Below are 27112 nucleotides of genomic sequence, written 5' to 3'. Positions count from 1 at the left end.
GACCTTGTGGTTGGATGATTGTTTATGAAGGGATGGTTATGATAACCACTTCCTTTTATTTCCAACTACATTTCATGTCCTGTTTGCATGACCATTGTAAGTAAACACACACCTCTTTCAACTATGTATATTTCCTTTTGGCTTCCTCCCTTCAGTCCATCCAAACGTCACTTAAACAGCACTATTTTTCCCACCTGTCTCTGCTGATCCTCTCCTTACTCCTGTTTTCACCTCGTTCTATGTTTTACTAGAGGGACTATTGTGTAGAGGAGTAGCTCCTGTCTGTGTTATCTGGAGAACAATGCAAACAAGCCACAGATTATCACCTGAGGGCACCAATGGCTGCAGGTAGTGGGGGCTGTTCGTGTGTGTGCCTCTCACTCTATCTCTCTCTGTGTGTGTGTGTGTGTGTTGCGTCGTGACACTTCCATTATCGTCCCTCTACGACAACGTACCTGGAGGGGTAGGAAAAAACTCCTGTCCAATTGTGCCTGAGCTGGGTGTGACCCTTTAAAGAATGTCAAACAAAGACAGGGAGAGGTAGCGAGGGAGAGAGTCTGCCTACTGAATGGAGGGACTGTCACGCCTGTTGGTTTCCCACAGTCAACATTACATCAACAGCTCTAGTGAGGACAGGACCTACCTTACCTGGTTTCCCTACTGAGGGTGAGGACAGGACCTACATTACCTGGTTTCCCTACTGAGGGTGAGGACAGGACCAACATTACCTGGTTTCCCTACTGAGGGTGAGGACAGGACCTACCTTACCTGGTTTCCCTACTGAGGGTGAGGACAGGACCTACCTTACCTGGTTTCCCTACTGAGGGTGAGGACAGGACCTACCTTACCTGGTTTCCCTACTGAGGGTGAGGACAGGACCAACATTACCTGGTTTCCCTACTGAGGGTGAGGACAGGACCTACCTTACCTGGTTTCCCTACTGAGGGTGAGGACAGGACCTACCTTACCTGGTTTCCCTACTGAGGGTGAGGACAGGACCTACCTTACCTGGTTTCCCTACTGAGGGTGAGGACAGGACCAACATTACCTGGTTTCCCTACTGAGGGTGAGGACAGGACCTACCTTACCTGGTTTCCCTACTGAGGGTGAGGACATGACCTACCTTACCTGGTTTCCCTACTGAGGGTGAGGACAGGACCTACCTTACCTGGTTTCCCTACTGAGGGTGAGGACAGGACCTACATTACCTGGTTTGCATATTGAGGGTGAGGACAGGACCTACCTTACCTGGTTTGCATATTGAGGGTGAGGACAGGACCTACATTACCTGGTTTCCCTACTGAGGGTGAGGACAGGACCTACCTTACCTGGTTTCCCTACTGAGGGTGAGGACAGGACCTACATTACCTGGTTTGCATATTGAGGGTGAGGACAGGACCTACCTTACCTGGTTTGCATATTGAGGGTGAGGACAGGACCTACCTTACCTGGTTTGCATATTGAGGGTGAGGACAGGACCTACGTTACCTGGTTTGCATATTGAGGGTGGAACGGTGGGAAGCTGAGTGGTATATTCTGTTTCCCTATGACCTTGGATTCATTGGATGGTTTCAGGGAATGTGCTGTAGTAGTGTTGTCTGGGCTCTTCTACCTGGGATGTAAATAGCTATCGCTGATTTTCTTTTGTTTTACACCTGCTCTAGTTAACGGAGGAGCGGGTTTCAACTCGAGTCTGTCCGAAGCAACCGGTGGGAGTTGTATGAGTGAGGTTGACGTGGAATCGTCTCTTCAGGTGAGCATGTCCCCTTGTTAGAGGAGCTAAGCTCTATCTTACATGTTAGGATTGGACTGAATAGACCCTCTGTTTTCTTAGTAGGTCAGTGAGTGTATAGAGATCCTCCACCTAAGGCTTTTCTGAACGCTCTCGAGGTTGATTGATTTATAGTTTTGTAACTAAACTCAAACTATGAAGGATCTCTGGCACTTTAGCTGGATAGCCCACGTGAAGTCATCAGCATTTAACCAGTGACGAGTAATTACCATTTTGGTTTAAATGGAACTATAAAAAAATATCTCCAAATGTAATCAGAGTTTTAAGATAAATCTTGACTGGGTTTACTGTACTCTAAATATGTTTGTGTTTGGAGAGCATGTACTCATGGAAACGGATTGCTTTACAGTTAACAGTGCCTGTCACAGTTCTTTGGGATATCTAGTGGTGTGTGTGTGTGTGTGTGTGTGTGAATGAGGAAAACACTCTATTTATCCTCCCTTTCACCTTTTGGCCTCCTATTCTGCACTTAGTTGTAAGTTTTGGACCGAACAGTCATTTTCAGGGTTAAAATGTAAAGATCATCTTTGATACATTGGAGCCATTGTTTTTCAATCATTAAAATACTATGTGAGTTGAGCATACAGTCTGTTCTAGGTTCTGTCTTAATCATGTCTCTGTATTCACGTATAACGTCTTTCCCACTAAGTCATATTCTGCAAACCTCTTTTGCGTGATGTATGTATTTTATCTCATCATGCACGTCAAAGATAAGAAATCACTCCCTAGTTCTGGTATGCTTCCCTACTGAAAAACGTTTTTCATGCCTGAGAAAGTTGATGAAAAAGTATGATACCAGTACAGTTGAACCCTGTGCCCCTGTATGTGGGATGGAGAGAGAGTGAGAGAGAGAGCGGAGAGAGAGAGAGAGAGAGAGAGAGGAGAGAGGGGGAGAGAGAGAGAGAGAGAGAGCGGAGAGAGAGAGAGAGAGAGAGAGAGAGAGAGGAGCGGAGAGAGAGAGAGAGAGAGAGAGCGGAGAGAGAGAGAGAGAGAGAGAGAGAGAGAGAGAGAGAGAGGAGAATAAGAGATGGACACATATCAGAGGGAGAGAGAGAAAGAAACAGAGCGAGACCAGGGAGGGAGAGGAGAAAGAGAAGGAAACATCCCCTTACAATATGCAGACAGAGTGTGCTTTGTCATGTTCTTCATTGACTGAATGTCTGAATCCCCAGATGATCTTCAACATCAGAACGCTAACAATACAAAAGGCCTTCCTTATCGGCTGTGTTCTGGCAGTACACCGCTAATACACACTGCTCATCGCTCTATGGACCAGTCCAACGTGACTAGTGTGTCTAGCATGGCTGCTAGTATAGGAGAAACTGTAATGTTCCCCAGGTGAAAATGGTCTTAGACACACAGTACTGCTGTATACATGATAAACACTGTACATTACACCCTCAACATAATACATACTGTACATTACACCCCACTGTACATTACACCCTCAACATAATACATACTGTACATTACACCCTCAACATAATACATACTGTACATTACACCCCACTGTACATTACACCCTCAACATAATACATACTGTACATTACACCCTCAACATAATACATACTGTACATTACACCCCACTGTACATTACACCCTCAACATAATACATACTGTACATTACACCCTCAACATAATACATACTGTACATTACACCCTCAACATAATACATACTGTACATTACACCCCACTGTACATTACACCCTCAACATAATACATACTGTACATTACACCCCACTGTACATTACACCCCACTGTACATTACACCCTCAACATAATACATACTGTACATTACACCCCACTGTACATTACACCCTCAACATAATACATACTGTACATTACACCCCACTGTACATTACACCCTCAACATAATACATACTGTACATTACACCCTCAACATAATACATACTGTACATTACACCCTCAACATAATACATACTGTACATTACACCCCACTGTACATTACACCCTCAACATAATACATACTGTACATTACACCCTCAACATAATACATACTGTACATTACACCCCACTGTACATTACACCCTCAACATAATACATACTGTACATTACACCCTCAACATAATAATACTGTACATTGAATATTACCAATGTCAAACACATTGAACTCGTCTCATACGGCAACATACACAATACATATTGTACACTGCCATTCCAGAATGTTCTCTGTGGCATACTAACACAGCTCAGTTGGACTTATTGCTGTTTAGGTGTTGATAGAAAGGTACTTGATAGACAGGTGTTTGATAGGTAGTTTGTATCTGATGTTGTAAAACAAAGAAACATACAGGTGCCCAGGCTAGGTAGCGCCAGTATGTAATACGCTTGGCGCCATGATATTATCTTTGAATCATAATGCAATTGCGTCACAGATGTGTAATCAGTGCAAGATAAGGTTAAACACGTAGACATAGATTTACTAGAAAGGACGTTGCCCATCAGACCACAGCAATTTAACTAGTATTCCATTTCTGTGGTTAAAAGGTTGTTTTGTTGTTCCATTTCAACCTGTAGATGTGTTTGGTTGGTGGTTCCATTGTCTCCGCAAAGTCATTGTGATGTGGCGTTGTTGTTATGTTTTTGCAGGGCAGTGAAATGTGCTGAGTTACACACTGACTATACAGAACACTGCAGAGAGCCCCGGGATGTGCTGACATCAGCAGTGATGTCATCAAAATGGTCCCCATGGGGGCAACGAGTCTCACACACAAACGAGAGCACGTCACACACACACACACACACATCTGTGTGAAAGACTAAATGACAAGAAGAATAAATAATCTGCGCTCGTTTAGGGGTGTGTGTGTGTGTGTGTGTGTGTGTGTGTGTGTGTCATCAGAACCTGCCCAGGGCCATAGAGGCCCCCTATTGATATTGATATTCAGTAGTAGTTTGTTTTCCCTTCACATTAATCAGTCTGTCTGTTAGGGATCATCAACTAGATTCAGCCTAGAGACGATTTCTTTCTTGAGTGGATGGTCGGGGTGTAGACTGCAAATTGACCGCAAGAAGCCCAAACAGATATAATATTTGACTAAGACATAGTCATTTCAATCCTTGCTTACATTTGTATACGCCACGTCTCTCTACTATGCGTGGGAATACTTGGGAACAGATTTGCAAAATTAAAATCACTTGGAGCTGATTTCCAGGTGTTTTTACAGTCTTATGTCCAACAATAAATAAATAATTGGGCTGAAAACTTTGGGGGCCTAATAAAACCACCCATTGGGGGAACCCTGCTGTATGTCAACTCACTGCCATCTGGGATTCGAAGAACTCCATAACTATTTAACCATGACTTGACCACTAGGGGTTGTGATCCGTTTCAGCATTGACCTTGGTTTAGAAAAAACGACAAAGTTTTTTGTAGTCCGTGATTTACTGGGATATATGTTGTTAGACTGCAGCCCTGGATTTCATTGTCTACCGCAGCCAGTGATGTTTTCTCTGCTGACGTGTGTGTGTTGGACTAGGTGTGGGGAAGCATCTTGAGAAAGAGGCGAAGGCTGTTGTGTCAATATTTGAATTGGAAATAAAGAACTGCATGTGCACTTGACTGGAGTGACCTAGGTTATACACACCCACACTATCTACACAACCTATAGCACTGGTGTCCAATGAGTTTATGAGTTCATGTTGTAAAATGGTATCAAATCTGACTGATGGTGAATGAATGCACTCTTGAAATCCGGAACCTGTGATTTATGAGCAATATATCATTATCAATTCCTGGTTAATAAATAAAGTACATGCAAATTAAGTTGCTACTTTACCCAATTCTAAGTTCAACCCCTTAACTGGAATCCTTATTGGTTCAACTGCCATGTCAGTTTGCCAGATTAGAACACATACCAACATTTGTTTTTCTCTTGGACATCATTGCACACGTAATAGAACAGCAGAATAGTGTACTGCAATTTTACTTTGCGACACTCACCTTCGTTGACAAAACAAACAATAACAGCGGCCATGGGGCGGACAGTGACTCTGTTTCCTCTACTGCGGATTCCATCTTTAAGGGTCAATCTGCGATTTGATACTTCTATTTTTGGACTTATAAATTAACGGTATATACACATTGTTTCTTGAAGAATATAACTTTTATAAATGCCTAATCAGCTTAGTTCAATTGCCTAACCCCATCAGAACCCAACATATTAGCTTGTTTGTTTTACTCTGTTGTTTGTTAACAGTGTACTTGTAAACAAACTGCATTGCTTCAAAACATGGTTAAAGCTGCATCGCTTTGTGCGCAACCTGACACAATTCAGATATAAATGGGAGTTATAGATCTGTCATTGAAGCAATTCCATGTGCACTATTTCTATGCTTCCCCTCTCGAAGTTTCCTTTTTGCGTTTTTTTAACTTAGCGTTTCGTACACCAGGTTCAAACTGCTGAAAATACGATGTTTTTTGGTTGTTAAATATATTTCACAGCGGTTTAGATGGTACAATGTCTGGATATAAAAACATCTATTCAGCAAATGATTGAAAGAGACTCTGCACACTGCAATCTTGTTCCCATGTGGTTAATTAGCGACATCGTTTCCACTTTACTTTAGGTCTTCCTCAGGCCTCACTTGATAACAGTGGTGGCTGGTGGCACGTTAAATCGGAAGACGAGAGCTTAGTACGGCTGGAACGGAATAAATGGAATGGTATCAAACACTTGTTGCATGTTTTTGTAAGCATTCCATTCACACCATTTTAGCCATTACTATGAGCCGTCCTCTCCTCACCAGCCTCCTCTGTTCGGTAACGTGATACCTATTGACATGTGTTTTCTAACATAACCCTCCTCTTCCACCCCTATGTTGTCAGGATGATTGACACCCTATACGAGTGGATCTGGTGGGACCGCTTCTGGCTGCCAGTCAACCTGACCTGGGCGGACCTAGAGGACCGAGATGGGCGTGTCTACGCCAAAGCCTCTGACCTCTATGTGACGTTGCCTTGCGCCATAGCCTTCCTACTGGTCAGATACCTGTTCGAAAGGTGAGCTTGCTGAACATATAGGGGCAGTTTCCCAGACAAAGATTAAGTCTTGACTAAGAAACATGTTCTCCTGTAGTCCTGTATGGCTCAGTTAGCAGAGCATGGCGCTTGCATTGCCAGGATTGATGGTTTGATTCCCGGGACCACCCATACCTAAAATGTATGCACACTTGACTGTATGTGGCTTTGGATAAAAGTCTGCTAAATAGCATGTACAGTGCAGTGAAAAGGTATTTGCCTGATTTTTGATACTGAATGTTATCAGATCTTCAACCTAAACCTAGTATTAGATAAAGGCAACCTGAGTTTACAAATAACACAAACAAATGGATTCTTGTTTTATTTATTTAATTAACAAAGTTATCCAACACCCAATTCTCCTGTGTGAAAAGTAATTGCCCCCTTACACTCAATAACTGGTTGTGCCTCCTTTAGCTGTAATGACCGCAAGCAAACACTTCCTGTAGTTGTTGATCAGTCTCTCACATTGTTGTGGAGGAATTTTGTCCCACTCTTGCATGCAGGACTGCTTTAACTCAGCGACATTTGTGGGTTTTCAAGCATGAACTGCTCGTTTCAAGTCCTGCCACAACATCTCAATTGGGATTAGGTCTGGACTTTGGCCAGGCCATTCCAAAAATTAAAATGTGTTGCTTTTTAGCCATTTTCATGTAAACTTGATGCTGTGTTTTGGATCACTGTCTTACAGCATGACTCAGCTCAGTTTCAGCTCACAGACGGATGGCCTGACATTCTCCTGTAGAATTCTGTGATACAGAGCAATATTCATGGCTCCTTTTATTAAGGCAAGTCGTCCAGGTCCTGACTCCTGTAGCAGCAAAGCATCCCCAAACCATCACACTACCACCACCATGCTTGAGTGTTGGTATGAAGTTCTTACTGTGGAATGCAGTGTTTGCTTTTCTCCAGACATAATGGGAACCAAGTCGTCTAAAAAGTTGACTAGTTTGCCAAAAAGCACCTGGAAACACCTGGATGATCATCAAGACTCTTGGAAGAATGTTCTATGGACAGATGAGTCAAAAGTATAACATTTTGGGCGTCATGGGTCAATTAGGTTTGAGTGCCTTGCTCAAGGGCACGTTGACAGAGTATTTTCGGCTTGGGGATTCGACTCAGCAGCCTTTAAGTTGCTGGCCCAATGCTCTAACCACTAGGGGCTACCTGCCACACATTGCAGCTAAAGGTGGCACAACCACTTATTGAGTCTAAGGGGGCATTACTTTTTCACACAGGGGCATTGGGTGTTGCATAACTTTGTTTATGAAATAAGTATGTAATTGTTGTGTTATTTGTTCACTCAGGTTCCTTTATCTAATTTTAAGATTTGGTTGAATATCTGGTAACATTCAGTGTAAACAATATGTGAAAGTAGAGAAAATTAGAAAGGGGGCAAATACCTTTTCACAGCACTGTATAATATTATATTTTGTTCAATGGAGATTTTCCATTGAAATGGTTTCTAGTCCAGGACTGTGCTGTGTCCAGAGAACCGGCTCATACTCTGTGCTGTTTATATACTACTAAACCATGTTTAGATCAAACCTTTAGTTCAAACCTCTACCTCACTGTCTCCCTACATCATAGAATTCCTACTCATCAGATACCAGTTTGAAAGGAGAGCTTGCTGAACAAAAAAAAGCCCCTTTTATAGGTTGCTACAGGGAAGTAGATGTTAAGTTACAATTTAACCTGCTTTTCTACTGTGTTTGTGCGTGCGTGCGTGCGTGCGTGCGTGTCTTTATTCAAGTTAATTTAGTTGGAGGCAATGATTCGTGTTTGCTGTGTAGTTAATCTCACCTGTGGTAACTTGCATGTGCCTACAAGGTAAAAATTCCACCAGTTTTGAAAATTAAAAAATCTGAACATTCTGCCCATTGTAGTCCAATATATTTGACTGCATCTGTATGTTGTCCCCCAGGTTGATAGCCACGCCTCTAGCAGCCTCAGTGGGGATCCAGGAGAAGGCCAGACTGAGAGTAGCAGACAACCCCATCCTCGAACTCTACTATCTCTCTCACTCCAGAAACCCTGGCCAGGTATTAACCCTACATATTAGAAATCACACTTACACCTTTTACATATAGACCTAAATATTAGTGTCAATATCAAACGTCATTGCACTATGAGATCATAGACATTCTAATAGCCTGAATAGTACAAACCCTGCCCATCTGGCACTCTGGTCAAACCCTGCCCATCTGGCACTCTGGTCAAACCCTGCCCATCTGGCACTCTGGTCAAACCCTGCCCATCTGGCACTCTGGTCAAACCCTGCCCATCTGGCACTCAGGCAGGGTGCCAGATGGCAGGGTTTGACCAATCTGTCACTCATGAAATCCTGGTTGGAGGATGCTGATGCTCTGACCAACTCAGTGGCCTTGTGGTTAGAGTGTCAGCCCTGAGATTGGAAGGTTGGGGGTTTGATCCCTGGTCTAGTCATACCAAAGACGACAAATATTTCCTGACACTGCTCTGCTAGGGAGTCAGCATTAAGGAGCTGGATTGTAGCATATGGCCCTGCGATAGAAATTCAAGTAAATTTGGTTGGATTCAAGTTAAATCACCTGTCCAGGGGGTGTACTTGTCCAGCTGCCTCAGGCTACAGGTATAGGAGATGGGCTCCAGCCCTATGGGCCATTCTGGCTCAGACAGGGGTACTATCATACAGTTTATCTCCTGTTCAGACCTGTGATCGTGTACATCACCCAAATGTCCAGCTAACCAACCTTTAATGCAGATGCTATGCTCCAGGCCAAATGTTTTAGTCCATGACTCACCATGTGGTCATGAGGGATGTTAATGTTTATCCACATGACTTTCGCCCTTTACCCATCTCTCCACATGAGGTGTGTGTGTGTGTGCGTGTGTGTGTGAGCCTCCTGATGTGTGTATATCGTCAGACGGTCTCGACAGTCTTTGAAGGGATTAGTGAAACCTCACACCACGAGACCTCTCTCTCAGATCTAAATATCCTGATGGTTGTTTTGCTGAATGGAGACGATCTCCAGGGAGAGATTATCAGCTCCTCTATCTGCTAATAACTGTCTGCTGATGGCTGCTACACAGCACTCATGGTCCAGTGTCTTACCGAAATCTCAAGTAGCCAGCGTAATGAAACAAGTAGCCAGCGTAATGAAACAAGTAGCCAGCTTAATGAAACAAGTAGCCAGCTTGATGACACAAGTAGCCAGCGTAATGAAACAAGTAGCCAGCGTAATGAAACAAGTAGCCAGCTTAATGAAACAAGTAGCCAGCTTGATGAAACAAGTAGCCAGCGTAATGAAACAAGTAGCCAGCGTAATGGAACAAGTAGCCAGCGTAATGAAACAAGTAGCCAGCTTAATGAAACAAGTAGCCAGCTTAATGAAACAAGTAGCCAGCGTAATGAAACAAGTAGCCAGCGTAATGAAACAAGTAGGCAGCGTAATGAAACAAGTAGCCAGCGTAATGAAACATGTAGCCAGCGTAATGAAACAAGTAGCCAGCGTAATGAAACAAGTAGCCAGCGTAATGAAACAAGTAGCCAGCGTAATGAAACAAGTAGGCAGCGTAATGAAACAAGTAGCCAGCTAGTGGGGACACATTTGCCCTACTAAAGCGAATTTGGTGACATCTGATTTACCCCAATTTATTGAAGTCAATTTAGCATAGGGGTTAGTAGTCCTCTGTTTAGCTGGCAGCTGGCACTAATCAAACACACTTGGTTCTGAACTCGTGTGTGTGTGTGTGTGTGTGTGTGTGTCCCAGGCAGGTATAGATGGTCTCTCTAAGAAGAGCGGCTGGTGCGTTAGGCAGGTGGAGCGCTGGTTCAGAAAGAGAAGAAACCAGGATCGTCCCGGAGTAGTGAAGAAGTTCAGAGAGGCGAGGTAAAACGGTGTGCTGTGTGTGAGAGTATGCTTATTCCACATTTTCACCTTTCACTCAGTAGTGTTATTCTTCTTCTTCTTATATTAGTGTCCCTTGTCTGTCTCTGTCTTGCAGTTGGAGGTTTGTGTTCTATCTGTTGGCGTTAATTGGAGGAGTTGTGTCCCTGTATGATGTGAGTAGTGACTCTAGTGATCCTCTGCTTCACAAACACAAGTGTTTACAAGATAGCAATTCAGCGCGTGTGGAGAGATCTCAAGATGTGGAGTGAGGTTACTGTATCTTAACTCTGTTACATTCAGAACCACCAAAACACACACCGGCTACAAATTCCTAACACTTTATGATATGTTATACACATCAAATTAACATCCTCAAAGTAGAACTTTAACTGGTTGTCCCGGGTAAAAGCAGGGAGGAGGTCAAAATGGAAGACTCAATTGCTGGATAAAAATATTATCTGAGCTGAGCTGAACTTCTTTTCAGTCCTTCTGCCCTGAAGTGAAGGAGGGGAGAGGTGGATGAGGGGAAGAGGGGAGGAGAGGACAGAGCGGTAAGCTCTATGGGAATTTGACGGTGATGGCTTCAGCAAGTGTCTGAAGGCCTCGAGGGCAATGCCAGTTGAAATTGAAAGCATCATGATGAGATTGTCCTGTAATGTTCTTTAAAGATTTCACTGCATGTTTCTCCTTTTGTTTTGTATTTCAGAAAGAATGGTTTTATGATACGCGGGAAGTGTGGAATGGATTTCCAAAACAGGTGTGTATGTATGTGTGTGAATAGTGTGTGTGAGTATGGACACGTGTGTGTGTGTGTGTGTGTGTGTGTGTGTGTGTGTGTGTGTGTGTGTGTGTTCTAGTCATTAGGCCTTGTACTGAGCGATTAGTGCTTTTTGAGGTCAGTTCGATTATTAATCAAATGATCAGTATTTTTGGTTTCTGTATGCATTATGTGGATTGAATGCTGAAACAACACAGAATAAAACAGTGAATAACAGTGCCGTGATGGTAGTGACCGCCCATTACTGCTTATTATTCACATTACTTTACTTTAATAAAATATTTTTGGGGCTTATTTTGGACCTAAGCTTGTCGCCTGCCTTCCCGCCTTTGGGACAACGACTCCCATTGTTGTGACGGAGACATGATCATCTCGTCGTTATATACAGATCTCTGCCCACACCGACCGGACAAGTAGGCATATAGAACATTAGTGGGTTGGAAACTTCAACTCCCTACTACATCGCACAGTTCAGGCTTGATCTGATTTCTCTCTAGAGAAACTGCGCATTGAGCTCACAGAAAAAATTTGAATAATTGAACTGACGTTGGTCAATTAGTTGTTAAATGTTTTCGGTTAATCGCTCAGCACTACTGGTCATTTACCAGGGTGATTTTGAAGACTCTTCTCACGTGTCTCCACACTAGTATAACCAACCAGGAAGAACAACAACATATCATACTTGAACAGCCGCAACTTGGCTAACATTTTCAAACCATGTCCAGATTTACGAGTTTGCTCACACATAAAGCATAAAGCTTGTTGATAATACTTATTCTCAGGTCCAAAATACACATACACAGGTCCATATTTAGTAGTGAGACTATTTTTGTATTTATTTTTAACAAGTGGGGGAATGTGTGTATGGCTTAGATTGCTGTTCAGTCTTTACTGGGTGCCAAGTCCTAATCAAAGGAATGATGATGTCACCCAAACTGGAACGGCGAGGCTAGGATTATGTTTGACCAGGCTCCACACCTAACAATGTTGCTTGGTGTTTAAAGCAGGTCTAAGTATATACAGGTCACGTCCCAGATGGCACCTCCAATTGGCCCTGGTCAAACGTAGTGCACTATATCAGGACTAGAGTGCCATTTGGGATGAAGGCATAGTTTGTAGAGAGATTTTGGATGTGTTTTATGTGATCGTATTTGCAACAAAGAATTCAACACAGTTGGTAACTACTTGGTATCCAACTTGTTGGCCTACTTAGTAGGGCTCATTTTGATGAATCCCCAAAATAAAAAGTGGTATTAGATAGACTAATTATTACGCAATTGCAATTTTAACCATGTAGTTGCTAAGTAAAAACCAGGTGTAGCGTAGTATAAAACACCATGTAGCTCTGGGGTATATATCAATCAAATTCAATCAATCAAATGTATTTATAAAGCCCTTTTTACGTCAGCCGATGTCACAAGTGCTATACAGAAACCCAACCTAAAGCCCCAAACAGCAAGCAATGCAGATGTTGAATCACGGTGGCCAGGAAAAACTGCCTAGAAAGGCAGTAACCTAGGAAGAATTAGAGGGAGCATACTTAAATTTACATAGGACACCGGATAAGACAGGAGAAATACTCCAGATATAACCAACTGACCCTAGCCACCCGACACATAAACTATTGCAGCATAATTACAGGCGGCTGAGACAGGAGGGGTTGGGAGACACTGTGGGCCCATCCGACTATACCTCCGGACAGGGCCAACCAAGCAGGATATAACCCCACCCATTTTGCCAAAGCACAGCCCCCACACCACCAGAGGGATATCTTCAACCACCAACTTACTACCCTGAGAAAAGGCAGAGTATAGCCCACGAAGGTCTCCCCCCAGCACCAACCCAAGGGGGCACCAACCCGGACAGGAAGATCACGTCAAAAACTCAACCCTCTCAAGTGACACACCCCTCCTAGGTGGAAGAGCACCAGTAAGCCAGTGACTCAGCCCCCGTAAAATGGTTTGAGGCAGAGAATCCCAGTGGAGAGAGGGGAACCGCCCAGGCAGAGACAGCAGTGCCTTTCCGTTCACCTCCACACTCCTGGGCCAGACTACACTCAATCATAGGACCTAATGAAGAGATGAGTCTTCAATAAAGACTTAAAGGTCGAGACCGAGTCTGCGTCTCTCACATGGATAGGCGACCATTCCATAAAAATTAAGCTCTATAGGAGAAAGCCCTGCCTCCAGCTGTTTGCTTAGAAATTCTAGGGACAGTAAGGAGGCCTGCGTCTTGTGACCGTAGCGTACGTGTAGGTGTGTACGGCAGGACTAAATCGGTAAGATAGGTAGGAGCAAACCCATGTAATGCTTTGTAGGTTAGCAGTAAATCCTTGAAATCAGCCCTTGCTTTAACAGGAAGCCAGTGTAGAGAGGCTAGCACTGGAGTAATATGATGCAATTTTTTGGTTCTAGTCAAGATTCTAGCAGCCGTGTTTAGCACTAACTGAAGTTTATTTAGTGCTTTATCCGGGTAGCTGGAAAGGAGAGCATTGCTGTAGTCTAATCTAGAAGTGACAAAAGCATAGATTCATTTTTTGGCATCATTTTTGGACAGAAAGTTTAAGATTTTTGCAATGTTACGTAGATGGAAAAAGCTGTCCTTGAAACAGGGGTCTCTAAGTAGGAGTGCTGATCTAGGACCAGTTGTCCCCTGTCCATGTTCTCTTATTCATTGTGATCTAAATGTCAAAACTGATCTTAAATCATCACTCTACTGTAAGATGCTTGATGGCTACACAGCCCCTGATTTCTTTGCCCCAGCTAGAGACACTGTCTCCGTTCGAAATGGCTCCCTATTTAGTGCACTACTTTTGTACAGAGGCATTTGCACTATATAGGGAATACGGTGCCATTTCAGACGCAAACACTCAGACAAAGGAGAAGGGATTTGGAGAGCTCTTTGTTTTGAGCCCGTTCTGTTGGACTGTGATTCATTCATGGCACTGTAAGATTATGTTACCTGTTACTGGTGTTTCTCTCTCTCCCTCTCTCTACACACATCTCATTATCTCTCTCTCTCTCTCTCTCTCTCTCTACACACATCTCATTATCTATCTCTCTCTCTCTCTCTCTCTCCCTCTCTCCCTCTCTCTCCCTCTCTCCCTCTCTCCCTCTATAGACTATGCTGGATTCTCAGTACTGGTACTACATCCTGGAGATGAGCTTCTATGGTTCTCTTCTCTTCAGAGTCACCTTTGATGTCAAGAGGAAGGTGAGAGTCGGGGATCCCAGTCCCTGCCAGCCCCTATGGGCTTTTCTCAAGCTCTGCTTTCTTTCCCATACACCTGCATTATCTTCCACTCTCTGACCCGTTTAGCTGCTTCTCATAAAATGGAAAAACAAGAGGTCCTGAAGCTCTGCTTTCTCACATTAGTTTCCTACTGCAGTCCTAATTAGATAGCGGCCTGCCTGCCACCTCTGACAGGCCAGAGCATTAAATGTCTTATGGAGATGAAAAGTAGAAAGTATGTAGAAATGACCATATCAGGAAATCAACAAAGTATTTTTTATCAAAGTAAATTGCAGTTGGCTACTCAGAAGCAATTACAGTTAATTATCATTTCCACTATATGATACACACTATTAGCCGTTTATTAGTTGTTCCAACATGCCTAACATTGACCATCTGCCTGCTTAGTTATGCATGTCACACTATCAAGTGATTTTGAAGACACGTAGTAGAATAACAACAGTAGCAACAGAAACAACAGGTGAAGATGTTTGTTGTGTTGTCTCCTCTAGGACTTTAAGGAACAGATCATCCACCATTTGGCCACCCTGACACTGCTGTCCTTCTCTTGGTGTGTCAACTACATCCGTATAGGAACCCTGGTGATGCTCATCCACGATGCCTCCGACGTCCTGCTAGAGGTCTGCTACCATGTGGAGTGTCTCTGTGTGGTGTGTGGTGTGTGGTGTGTTCTGTGTGGTGTGTTCTGTGTGTGTTTTTCTATTTATTTATTTTACCCCTTTTTCTCCCCAATTTTGTGGTATCCAATTGGTAGTTACAGTCTTGTCTCATCGCTGCAACTCCCGTACGGACTCTGGAGTGGCGAAGGTCGAGAGCCGTGCATCCTCCGAAACACAACCCAACCAAGCCACACTGCTTCTTGACACAATGCCCACTTCACCCTGAAGCCAGCCGCACCAATGTGTCGGAGGAAACACCGTGCACCTGGCCACCGTGTCAGCGTGCACTGCGCCCGGCCCGCCACAGGAGTTGCTAGTGCGCGATGAGACAAGGACATCCCTGCCGGCCAAACCCTCCCTAACCCGGACGATGCTGGGCCAATTGTGCGCCGCCACATGGGTCTCCCGGTTTGCGGCCGGCTGCGACAGAGCCTGGACTCGAACCCAAAATCTCTGGTGGCACAGCTAGCACTGCGATGCCGTGCCTTAGACCACTGAGCCACTCGGGAGGCCAAGAGTGGCAGACACTTTTATCCAGAGCAACGGATACGTCCCAAATGGCCCCCTGGTAAACATAGGGCTCATGTTAAAAGTAGTGCACTGAAGAGAAATGGGTGCATATAGAACACCCCCATAGAGTGAGCTGTGTCGTGTGTTTCTGGTAGCGGGGAGACTCACTGTGTTTTTCTCTCTTCTCTCTCCTACCCCAGTCTGCCAAGTTGTTTAACTACGCCAAATGGGAGACAACCTGCAACAGTCTCTTTGTGGTGTTTGCCATTGTGTTCATGGTAACCAGACTGATCATCTTCCCATTCTGGTAAGGCAACTGACGAACCCTAGCTGTGTGCGCGTGTGCGCGTGTGTGTGTGTGTGTGTGTGTGTGTGTGTGTCTCTCTATTGTATGTTCACCAGTAGGCACACAGGAGGAGTAATTGTCAGGGGAATGTCTTTGTCTCATGAGCGCTCAGTGATACAGAAGCCAATATTTATTGAATTATGTTCTGTCTACCTCTCCTGTGAGAAACAATCAACCATCTCATTTCACTCTGAAAGGCCAAACAAAGAGACGTTGAACTTTGCAAAAGCACAAAACATCATGTTCTGTTCTCTGCAGAGAAAATAAACCAGGGTCGTGTTCATTAGTGCACACCGTAGAAAAAGGTTATGCAACTGAAAGCGAAAACAAACGTTTGATTTTTTTCCCCCCACATGTTTTAATTCTAGATTTTTTTTTTTCTGTAGTCAGCCCCCCCACCAAAAATCGAATGTTTCTTTTTGGTCAGGCTCAGGTTTTCCCTTCCTGTTTCAGTCTGGTGCCTATTGAATATGATCCAGTGTTTCCGCAACTGGTTAACTTTCCTGCGTTGGACAGCATTGAATGAGCACGAAAGCTGGAAAGCTGAACAATGTCCCCTTTCTCTCATGGACATTACTTACAAATTGACAGAATACCAGATTTCTTAGCTATCATTTTTATACAGATAGTTACATAGTATTTACCTACTTATTTCAATAATGAAAAATCCCTATAAAGCAAAGCGTAGCCGTTATTTTCCTTCACAAAGGCTTGTGTTTAGTAGGCATGGAAAGAAAAACATTTTTTGAATAGGAAAAATAATCTTATTGAATTCTTACTGGTTATACCGCCTCTCCTTCAAGTCGTTTTCTCACGTTCCCTGCACACTGAACACCACCCAGGACAAGTTTAAATGTTTAACAGAGCTTATCATATCTAGTAGTATGTATCATATAAATCTATATTTTAGCACTTCGGGTTTGTGAAAAAATATCTTGCAAATAAAATGCATTACCATCATCATCACCATCATTGTGTGTATTGGTTGTCATTCCAGGCTGATCCACTGTACGTGGGTGTACCCCACACTCCAGTACCCCCCGTTCTTTGGTTACTACTTCTTCAACGTCATGCTGGTGGTCCTCCTGTTCCTGCACATCTTCTGGGCCTACCTCATCCTGCGCATGGTCAACAAGTTCCTCTTTGGCAAAGTGAGTCATCTTTTTGGCAGTGGTTTATTTCACTCTTTCTTTTCCATTCTTCATCCATTCCCTTTATGACAGCCATCATGTGGTCACAACGTCACCACTTAAAGCAGGCCTGAATCATTCCAGTCTGACACTCAAACCAGTGGTCCCCAAACCGCTCTCCGAGTACCCCCAGCCATTCTACTTCCATCAACAGGTGGTCTTCCACTGATCTACCCAGTACTAGCATACCTGTTTCATCTGGTCAACTCATCATCACGTTCTTGATTAGTTGGAATTAGGTTTGCTGGTTTTTGTATGAGACAAATAAGTGGAATAACCTACGGGGGGGATGTCAGCTACCACTCAGCCTAGTCAATGCTCTTCTTTCTCCTGGCACCCCAATGGTGGAACCAGCCTCCGCCTGAAGCTAGGACAGCAGAGTCCCTGGCTATCTTCTGAAAACATCTGAAACCCTACCTCTTCAAATAGTACCTTAAATGAATCAAGTATTTAAAAGTATTTTCCTACTAACACTGACTTTGATAACTACTTTATTGACAGAACATGATCTTGCTACGACTGTGATGGTACAAACTGACAGAATATCAACTTGATGATGAGTTGACCAGAGGTTGATGATGAGTTGACCAGAGGTTGATGATGAGTTGACCAGAGGTTGATGATGAGTTGACCAGAGGTTGATGATGAGTTGACCAGAGGTTGATGATGGGTTGACCAGAGGTTGATGATGAGTTGACCAGAGGTTGATGATGAGTTGACCAGAGGTTGATGATGAGTTGACCAGAGGTTGATGATGAGTTGACCAGAGGTTGATGATGAGTTGACCAGAGGTTGATGAGGGGTTGTCCAGCTGAAACGGGTGTACTAGTATAACTACTGCTGCACACACTTTTTCTATTCATATACTGTCCATACTGTCTCTACACACCATCCTTTACAGTACATATATATTTATATTCTAATATTTCTTGATTCAATTATTTTTGGGATTTGCATGTATTGTTTTGTGTTGTTAGGTATTACTGCACTGTTGGAGCTAGGAACATAAGCATTTCACTACACCCTTAATAACATCTGCAAAATATGTTTACTCAACCAATAAAATGTGATTTGATTTTGATGTGGTTGTCTCACCCAGCTATGTGAAGATGAATGCACTAAAGTTACTGAATGACTAAAATGTTAGATGTAAGTGGATCCTACTATGGGAGAGCTCTGGGAAACATTGCTCTAAACACACATAGAGCCCCAGCCTACAGCTGCTTGACTGGCCTGACTAGATCATGCAGAGCCAACAGGTGGTCTCTTTGAAACTCAGTGCTGTCTGATGTGGGTGGAGGGTAACAGAGACCTCAGCCCTCCTGCATTGACGTCCATGTGGTGTTATGAGTCAGTAGCTTCTGATTGGTGCTGTGGTGCAGATAACTACACCAGTATCTGTTCTCTGTCAGGTGACTACAGTGTCTGTTCTCTGTCAGGTGACTACAGTGTCTGTTCTCTGTCAGGTGACTACAGTGTCTGTTCTCTGTCAGGTGACTACAGTGTCTGTTCTCTGTCAGATGACTACACCAGTGTCTGTTCTCTGTCAGATGACTACAGTGTCTGTTCTCTGTCAGATGACTACAGTGTCTGTTCTCTGTCAGTTGACTACAGTGTCTGTTCTGTCAGATGACTCCACCAGTGTCTGTTCTCTGTCAGATGACTCCACCAGTGTCTGTTCTCTGTCAGGTGACTACAGTGTCTGTTCTCTGTCAGATGACTACAGTGTCTGTTCTCTGTCAGGTGACTACAGTGTCTGTTCTCTGTCAGGTGACTACAGCGTCTGTTCTCTGTCAGTTGACTACAGTGTCTGTTCTCTGTCAGGTGACTACAGTGTCTGTTCTCTGTCAGGTGACTACAGTGTCTGTTCTCTGTCAGATGACTACAGTGTCTGTTCTCTGTCAGTTGACTACAGTGTCTGTTCTGTCAGATGACTCCACCAGTGTCTGTTCTCTGTCAGATGACTCCACCAGTGTCTGTTCTCTGTCAGATGACTCCACCAGTGTCTGTTCTCTGTCAGATGACTACACCAGTGTCTGTTCTCTGTCAGTTGACTACAGTGTCTGTTCTGTCAGATGACTCCACCAGTGTCTGTTCTCTGTCAGATGACTACACCAGTGTCTGTTCTCTGTCAGATGACTACACCAGTGTCTGTTCTCTGTCAGATGACTACACCAGTGTCTGTTCTCTGTCAGATGACTACACCAGTGTCTGTTCTCTGTCAGATGACTACACCAGTGTCTGTTCTCTGTCAGATGACTACACCAGTGTCTGTTCTCTGTCAGATGACTACACCAGTGTCTGTTCTCTGTCAGATGACTACAGTGTCTGTTCTCTGTCAGATGACTACACCAGTGTCTGTTCTCTGTCAGGTGACTACAGTGTCTGTTCTCTGTCAGGTGACTACAGTGTCTGTTCTCTGTCAGTTGACTACAGTGTCTGTTCTCTGTCAGATGACTACAGTGTCTGTTCTCTGTCAGATGACTACAGTGTCTGTTCTCTGTCTGATGACTACAGTGTCTGTTCTGTCAGTTGACTACAGTGTCTGTTCTGTCAGATGACTACACTGTCTGTTCTCTGTCAGATGACTACAGTGTCTGTTCTGTCAGGTGACTACAGTGTCTGTTCTCTGTCAGGTGACTACAGTGTCTGTTCTCTGTCAGGTGACTACAGTGTCTGTTCTCTGTCAGGTGACTACAGTGTCTGTTATCTGTCAGGTGACTACAGTGTCTGTTCTGTCAGATGACTACAGTGTCTGTTCTCTGTCAGGTGACTACAGTGTCTGTTCTCTGTCAGATGACTACAGTGTCTGTTCTGTCAGATGACTACAGTGTCTGTTCTCTGTCAGGTGACTACAGTGTCTGTTCTCTGTCAGGTGACTACAGTGTCTGTTCTCTGTCAGATGACTACAGTGTCTGTTCTCTGTCAGATGACTACAGTGTCTGTTCTCTGTCAGGTGACTACAGTGTCTGTTCTGTCAGTTGACTACAGTGTCTGTTCTCTGTCAGATGACTACAGTGTCTGTTCTCTGTCAGGTGACTACAGTGTCTGTTCTCTGTCAGGTGACTACAGTGTCTGTTCTCTGTCAGGTGACTACAGTGTCTGTTCTGTCAGTTGACTACAGCGTCTGTTCTCTGTCAGGTGACTACAGTGTCTGTTCTCTGTCAGATGACTACAGTGTCTGTTCTCTGTCAGTTGACTCCACCAGTGTCTGTTCTCTGTCAGATGACTCCACCCGTGTCTGTTCTCTGTCAGATGACTACACCAGTGTCTGTTCTCTGTCAGTTGACTACAGTGTCTGTTCTGTCAGATGACTCCACCAGTGTCTGTTCTCTGTCAGATGACTACACCAGTGTCTGTTCTCTGTCAGATGACTACACCAGTGTCTGTTCTCTGTCAGATGACTACACCAGTGTCTGTTCTCTGTCAGATGACTACACCAGTGTCTGTTCTCTGTCAGATGACTACACCAGTGTCTGTTCTCTGTCAGATGACTACAGTGTCTGTTCTCTGTCAGGTGACTACAGTGTCTGTTCTCTGTCAGATGACTACACCAGTGTCTGTTCTCTGTCAGATGACTACAGTGTCTGTTCTCTGTCAGGTGACTACAGTGTCTGTTCTCTGTCAGGTGACTACAGTGTCTGTTCTCTGTCAGGTGACTACAGTGTCTGTTCTCTGTCAGTTGACTACAGTGTCTGTTCTCTGTCAGATGACTACAGTGTCTGTTCTCTGTCTGATGACTACAGTGTCTGTTCTCTGTCAGATGACTACAGTGTCTGTTCTGTCAGGTGACTACAGTGTCTGTTCTCTGTCAGGTGACTACAGTGTCTGTTATCTGTCAGGTGACTACAGTGTCTGTTCTGTCAGATGACTACAGTGTCTGTTCTCTGTCAGGTGACTACAGTGTCCGTTCTCTGTCAGGTGACTACAGTGTCTGTTCTGTCAGATGACTACAGTGTCTGTTCTCTGTCAGATGACTACAGTGTCTGTTCTCTGTCAGGTGACTACAGTGTCTGTTCTGTCAGTTGACTACAGTGTCTGTTCTCTGTCAGTTGACTACAGTGTCTGTTCTGTCTGATGACTACAGTGTCTGTTCTGTCAGGTGACTACAGTGTCTGTTCTCTGTCAGGTGACTACAGTGTCTGTTCTCTGTCAGGTGACTACAGTGTCTGTTCTCTGTCAGGTGACTACAGTGTCTGTTCTCTGTCAGGTGACTACAGTGTCTGTTCTGTCAGTTGACTACAGCGTCTGTTCTCTGTCAGGTGACTACAGTGTCTGTTCTCTGTCAGTTGACTACAGCGTCTGTTCTCTGTCAGATGACTACAGTGTCTGTTCTCTGTCAGTTGACTACAGTGTCTGTTCTCTGTCAGATGACTACAGTGTCTGTTCTCTGTCTGATGACTACAGTGTCTGTTCTCTGTCTGATGACTACAGTGTCTGTTCTCTGTCTGATGACAACAGTGTCTGTTCTCTGTCTGATGACTACAGTGTCTGTTCTCTGTCAGATGACTACAGTGTCTGTTCTCTGTCAGGTGACTACAGTGTCTGTTATCTGTCAGGTGACTACAGTGTCTGTTCTGTCAGATGACTACAGTGTCTGTTCTCTGTCAGGTGACTACAGTGTCTGTTCTCTGTCAGGTGACTACAGTGTCTGTTCTGTCAGATGACTACAGTGTCTGTTCTCTGTCAGGTGACTACAGTGTCTGTTCTCTGTCAGGTGACTACAGTGTCTGTTCTGTCAGATGACTACATTGTCTGTTCTCTGTCAGGTGACTACAGTGTCTGTTCTGTCAGATGACTACAGTGTCTGTTCTCTGTCAGGTGACTACAGTGTCTGTTCTGTCAGTTGACTACAGTGTCTGTTCTCTGTCAGTTGACTACAGTGTCTGTTCTGTCAGGTGACTACAGTGTCTGTTCTGTCAGGTGACTACAGTGTCTGTTCTCTGTCAGGTGACTACAGTGTCTGTTCTCTGTCAGGTGACTACAGTGTCTGTTCTCTGTCAGGTGACTACAGTGTCTGTTCTCTGTCAGGTGACTACAGTGTCTGTTCTGTCAGGTGACTACAGCGTCTGTTCTCTGTCAGGTGACTACAGTGTCTGTTCTCTGTCAGGTGACTACAGTGTCTGTTCTGTCAGGTGACTACAGTGTATGTTCTCTGTCAGATGACTACAGTGTCTGTTCTCTGTCTGATGACTACAGTGTCTGTTCTCTGTCAGATGACTACAGTGTCTGTTCTCTGTCTGATGACTACAGTGTCTGTTCTCTGTCAGATGACTACAGTGTCTGTTCTCTGTCAGATGACTACAGTGTCTGTTCTCTGTCTGATGACTACAGTGTCTGTTCTCTGTCTGATGACTACAGTGTCTGTTCTCTGTCAGGTGACTACAGTGTCTGTTCTCTGTCAGGTGACTACAGTGTCTGTTCTGTCAGGTGACTACAGCGTCTGTTCTCTGTCAGGTGACTACAGTGTCTGTTCTCTGTCAGGTGACTACAGTGTCTGTTCTGTCAGGTGACTACAGTGTATGTTCTCTGTCAGATGACTACAGTGTCTGTTCTCTGTCTGATGACTACAGTGTCTGTTCTCTGTCTGATGACTACAGTGTCTGTTCTCTGTCAGATGACTACAGTGTCTGTTCTCTGTCAGGTGACTACAGTGTCTGTTCTCTGTCAGGTGACTACAGTGTCTGTTCTCTGTCAGATGACTACAGTGTCTGTTCTCTGTCAGATGACTACAGTGTCTGTTCTCTGTCAGATGACTACAGTGTCTGTTCTCTGTCAGATGACTACAGTGTCTGTTCTCTGTCAGATGACTACAGTGTCTGTTCTCTGTCTGATGACTACAGTGTCTGTTCTCTGTCTGATGACTACAGTGTCTGTTCTCTGTCTGATGACTACAGTGTCTGTTCTCTGTCAGATGACTACAGTGTCTGTTCTCTGTCAGGTGACTACAGTGTCTGTTCTCTGTCTGATGACTACAGTGTCTGTTCTCTGTCTGATGACTACAGTGTCTGTTCTCTGTCTGATGACTACAGTGTCTGTTCTCTGTCAGATGACTACAGTGTCTGTTCTCTGTCAGATGACTACAGTGTCTGTTCTCTGTCAGTTGACTACAGTGTCTGTTCTCTGTCAGATGACTACAGTGTCTGTTCTCTGTCAGGTGACTACAGTGTCTGTTCTCTGTCTGATGACTACAGTGTCTGTTCTCTGTCTGATGACTACAGTGTCTGTTCTCTGTCTGATGACTACAGTGTCTGTTCTCTGTCAGGTGACTACAGTGTCTGTTCTCTGTCAGGTGACTACAGTGTCTGTTCTCTGTCTGATGACTACAGTGTCTGTTCTCTGTCAGGTGACTACAGTGTATGTTCTCTGTCAGGTGACTACAGTGTCTGTTCTCTGTCAGGTGACTACAGTGTCTGTTCTCTGTCTGATGACTACAGTGTCTGTTCTCTGTCTGATGACTACAGTGTATGTTCTCTGTCAGGTGACTACAGTGTCTGTTCTCTGTCTGATGACTACAGTGTCTGTTCTCTGTCTGATGACTACAGTGTCTGTTCTCTGTCAGGTGACTACAGCGTCTGTTCTCTGTCAGATGACTACAGTGTCTGTTCTCTGTCAGGTGACTACAGTGTCTGTTCTCTGTCAGGTGACTACAGCGTCTGTTCTCTGTCAGTTGACTACAGTGTCTTTTCTGTCAGATGACTACAGTGTCTGTTCTGTCAGATGACTACAGCGTCTGTTCTCTGTCTGATGACTACAGTGTCTGTTCTCTGTCTGATGACTACAGTGTCTGTTCTCTGTCAGTTGACTACAGTGTCTGTTCTCTGTCAGATGACTACAGTGTCTGTTCTCTGTCAGGTGACTACAGTGTCTGTTCTGTCAGATGACTACAGCGTCTGTTCTCTGTCAGTTGACTACAGTGTCTGTTCTCTGTCAGTGTGGTCTAGAATCTAGCCGAAAACCCAACGCTCCTTTTTTTCATTGTTTCATTGTTCTCGTTCTGTCCATGTAGACTTAGTAACTGAGCAGTTAGAACAGTGTGCGCGCGTGTGTGTGTGCGCAATTGTGTTGGGCTTGGCAAGGTGCTTGATCCCTGTCAACTACGGCAATGGCAGAAAACAGCTAAGGTGCCAGGGGCAATTACTCAACCCCCACGAGGTCACAAGGCAACAGTGGGTTGCCATTGGGACCTAATTATTGGTGATTTAGCATTGTGCCGAACATAATTATATTTCTGGAAAACACAATGTGGCTCAGAGTGGTCAGACGGCTCAAGGAGAGAGAATAGAGTCTATTATGGTAAGTTTGAAAGACTGACCTGACCTACCATGGATTAAACTCCAGGTGTTTTTGATTGATCGAAGGCGGCCAATTGGGTTTCAGCGTTAGTTGAAATAGCTCAGGGCTGTATGTATGTAGCGTCTCAGAGTATGACTGTTGATCTAGGATCAGCTATCCATGTAATCTTATTCATTGTGATCTGAAAGGCTAAACTCATCCTTGATCAGCACTCCTGCTCTGAGACGCTCAATACATGCAGCCCCAGGTTTCAATGCTACTTTTAGGTGAATGTTTTGTTCTGAGTGATATTGGGCTACACAGAACTGTGTTGTATGTGATGCAGGAGCAGCGATTCCCAAATGGTTGGGCACAGCTGATTTATTTTTTGACAGAGTACTGGCTTGAGACACTGGTTTTATTTTCTTGGATCACAAATAATGACTTTAGAGAGAGAACTATGGGAACTACTGTGTTAGAGATGATGATGATGATGATGATGATGATGGTCTCTGAGGTAGAAAGTGGCATTATATCTCCATGTATGTTCTGAGTACATTGTTTTTCTCTCTCTCTGTCTCTCTGTCTCTCTATGTCTCTGTCTTTTTCTCTCTCTCTGTGTCTTTCTCTCTCTGTCTCTGTCTCTGTGTCTCTGTGTCTCTTTCTCTCTACTCCAGATGACCAGAGATGAAAGAAGTGATGATGAGGAGGATGGTGAAGAAAGCAGTCTGACTGAAGAGGAAAAAGAGGAGAGCAGTTATTGTTACACCAACGGTTCTGGACTGGGCACAAAGGAGGGCAACAACGGCTGCTTCAGACACTTATCTCTCTCGGAGAACGTCTGCCCATCAAAAACCGTCTACTGACCAAGCTCGCGTCATGATTGGCGGAGCCCTGCACCAGAGGCAGGGAGTGGTGGGATCAAGGTCATAGGAGAAGCTGGAACAACACAAAACAGATTCCATCCCATATGGAAAAACAACAGCAAGCAGACAAACATTTAGATTAAGATTTATGACTCTAGAAATTGGAGTGTAGCCTGGCAAAAAAAGAAATACATCACACACAGAAAGAGACCGTTTTTCTTGGCCTGTAGTTTCTTCTACGTCCAAACTCCTCTCATCTTCAAGGAAAACAATGTTGACGATGGCACAGTTTCACATGGAACCCTCCTCAGACAGCAATGAGACAAAGACCAGAAAACCAAAACCAAAAAACACTAAAACCCTTGTGTTTTTGTTCATCGTCATATTTAATCTGTTCAGTATTGTTGCAGAAAGGTGGTGCGCAAGCATGTCGTAAAGCGGTGCCACACGGACGCTCCGCCTGAGCCCTTCATCCATCAAGGCCTGGCAAGGGTTTATAGTTTATGGGCTGCGTTCATTCACTAGCGGCCGACATGTTTTATTTCAACCTCTGCTGGCTATGGGGGTTAGTTATGGGGGGGGGGGGGGGGGGGGGGTTGTGTCTCTACAAGTCCTTCTCATCCCTCTCTCCTTCTCATTCTCCTATTCCCTTACAAAACCTTAAATCACACCACTTCTACTTTTCCCACCATGATTCATGTTGTAGGGAGTTTGTGTCTGTCTGTACCTGTCAGAGAGGATGAAAGAGTGAGGTTTATGGTCTTTCTTTCTTTCTTACTCTCTCTCTCCTACTCCCTCTTTCCTTCTCTCCTACTTCCTGACTCCTACTCCCTCTCTCCTTCATTAACTACTCCCTCTCTCCTACTCCCTCTCTCCTACTCCCTCTCTCCTACTCTCCTACTCCCTCTCCTTCTCTCCTACTCCCTCTCCTTCTCCCTCTCTCCTACTCTCTGTCCTCTCTTTCCTTTCATCTCTTGCCACAAGCATTTTTATTGAATACGATCAACACTTTTTAGTACTTTATGTACATTTCCTCAGATTTTTTAAAAACAACATGCCAATATTTGGCTAATTGATTGACCCATACAGTAACTATGGTCTGTATTTTACAAGTGCATTTATTTGATGTAGTATTTAATCATATGATTAAATACTACATCAAGAGAACGTGTGAGCCAGAGGAAAAATCCTATGTCGTTCAGAATGCTGAATAAACATTTACGTAACAATGAGACAATGTTACACCTGTTTTAATGATTTATGAGAACGTGTGAGCCAGAGGAAAGATCCTATGTCGTTCAGAATGCTGAAGAAACATTTACGTAACAATGAAACAATGTTACACTGTTTTAATGAAGCACTGTAAAACAGGTTTCTAAAAGGTGAAGATTGGGATGTTATAGTGAACATCCCACTGTAACTAGAGCTCGAAAGAAAGGCATTTCACTGTACTTGTGCACGTGACCTTGAAACTATAACTGTCTAATGTCGTGTGTTTTATGTACTGCAATAAACCTGTCTTCGACCAGCA

General features: G+C 44.1%; 1 protein-coding gene across 12 annotated transcripts; it reads left to right on the top strand.

Moving 5' to 3' along the window:
- Positions 1–436: 436 nt before the first annotated feature.
- Positions 437–27112, top strand: LOC106562576 (ceramide synthase 2). Of its 12 annotated transcripts, none has more exons than XM_045708790.2 (12): positions 437–666; positions 1665–1753; positions 6642–6815; positions 8758–8875; positions 10587–10705; positions 10821–10878; positions 11412–11462; positions 14604–14696; positions 15227–15355; positions 16105–16211; positions 17248–17401; positions 25393–27112. In XM_045708790.2, exons 3-12 carry the CDS (start codon positions 6643–6645, stop codon positions 25579–25581), a joined length of 1191 nt encoding a protein of 396 aa, XP_045564746.1. In that variant the 5' UTR covers positions 437–666; positions 1665–1753; position 6642; the 3' UTR covers positions 25582–27112. The 12 variants fall into 12 exon arrangements, with proteins under 12 accessions (XP_045564746.1, XP_082825821.1, XP_045564750.1 ...); XM_045708789.2 differs by lacking the exon at positions 437–666 and adding an exon at positions 676–1066; XM_045708788.2 differs by lacking the exon at positions 437–666 and adding an exon at positions 676–1306.

This window comes from Salmo salar, chromosome 26, assembly GCF_965601325.2.
Source record: "Salmo salar chromosome 26, fSalSal1, whole genome shotgun sequence".
NCBI classification, from domain to species: Eukaryota; Metazoa; Chordata; class Actinopteri; order Salmoniformes; family Salmonidae; genus Salmo; species Salmo salar.
Note: the sequence above shows the minus strand (reverse complement) of the source record. Positions and strands in the feature narration are given on the sequence as shown.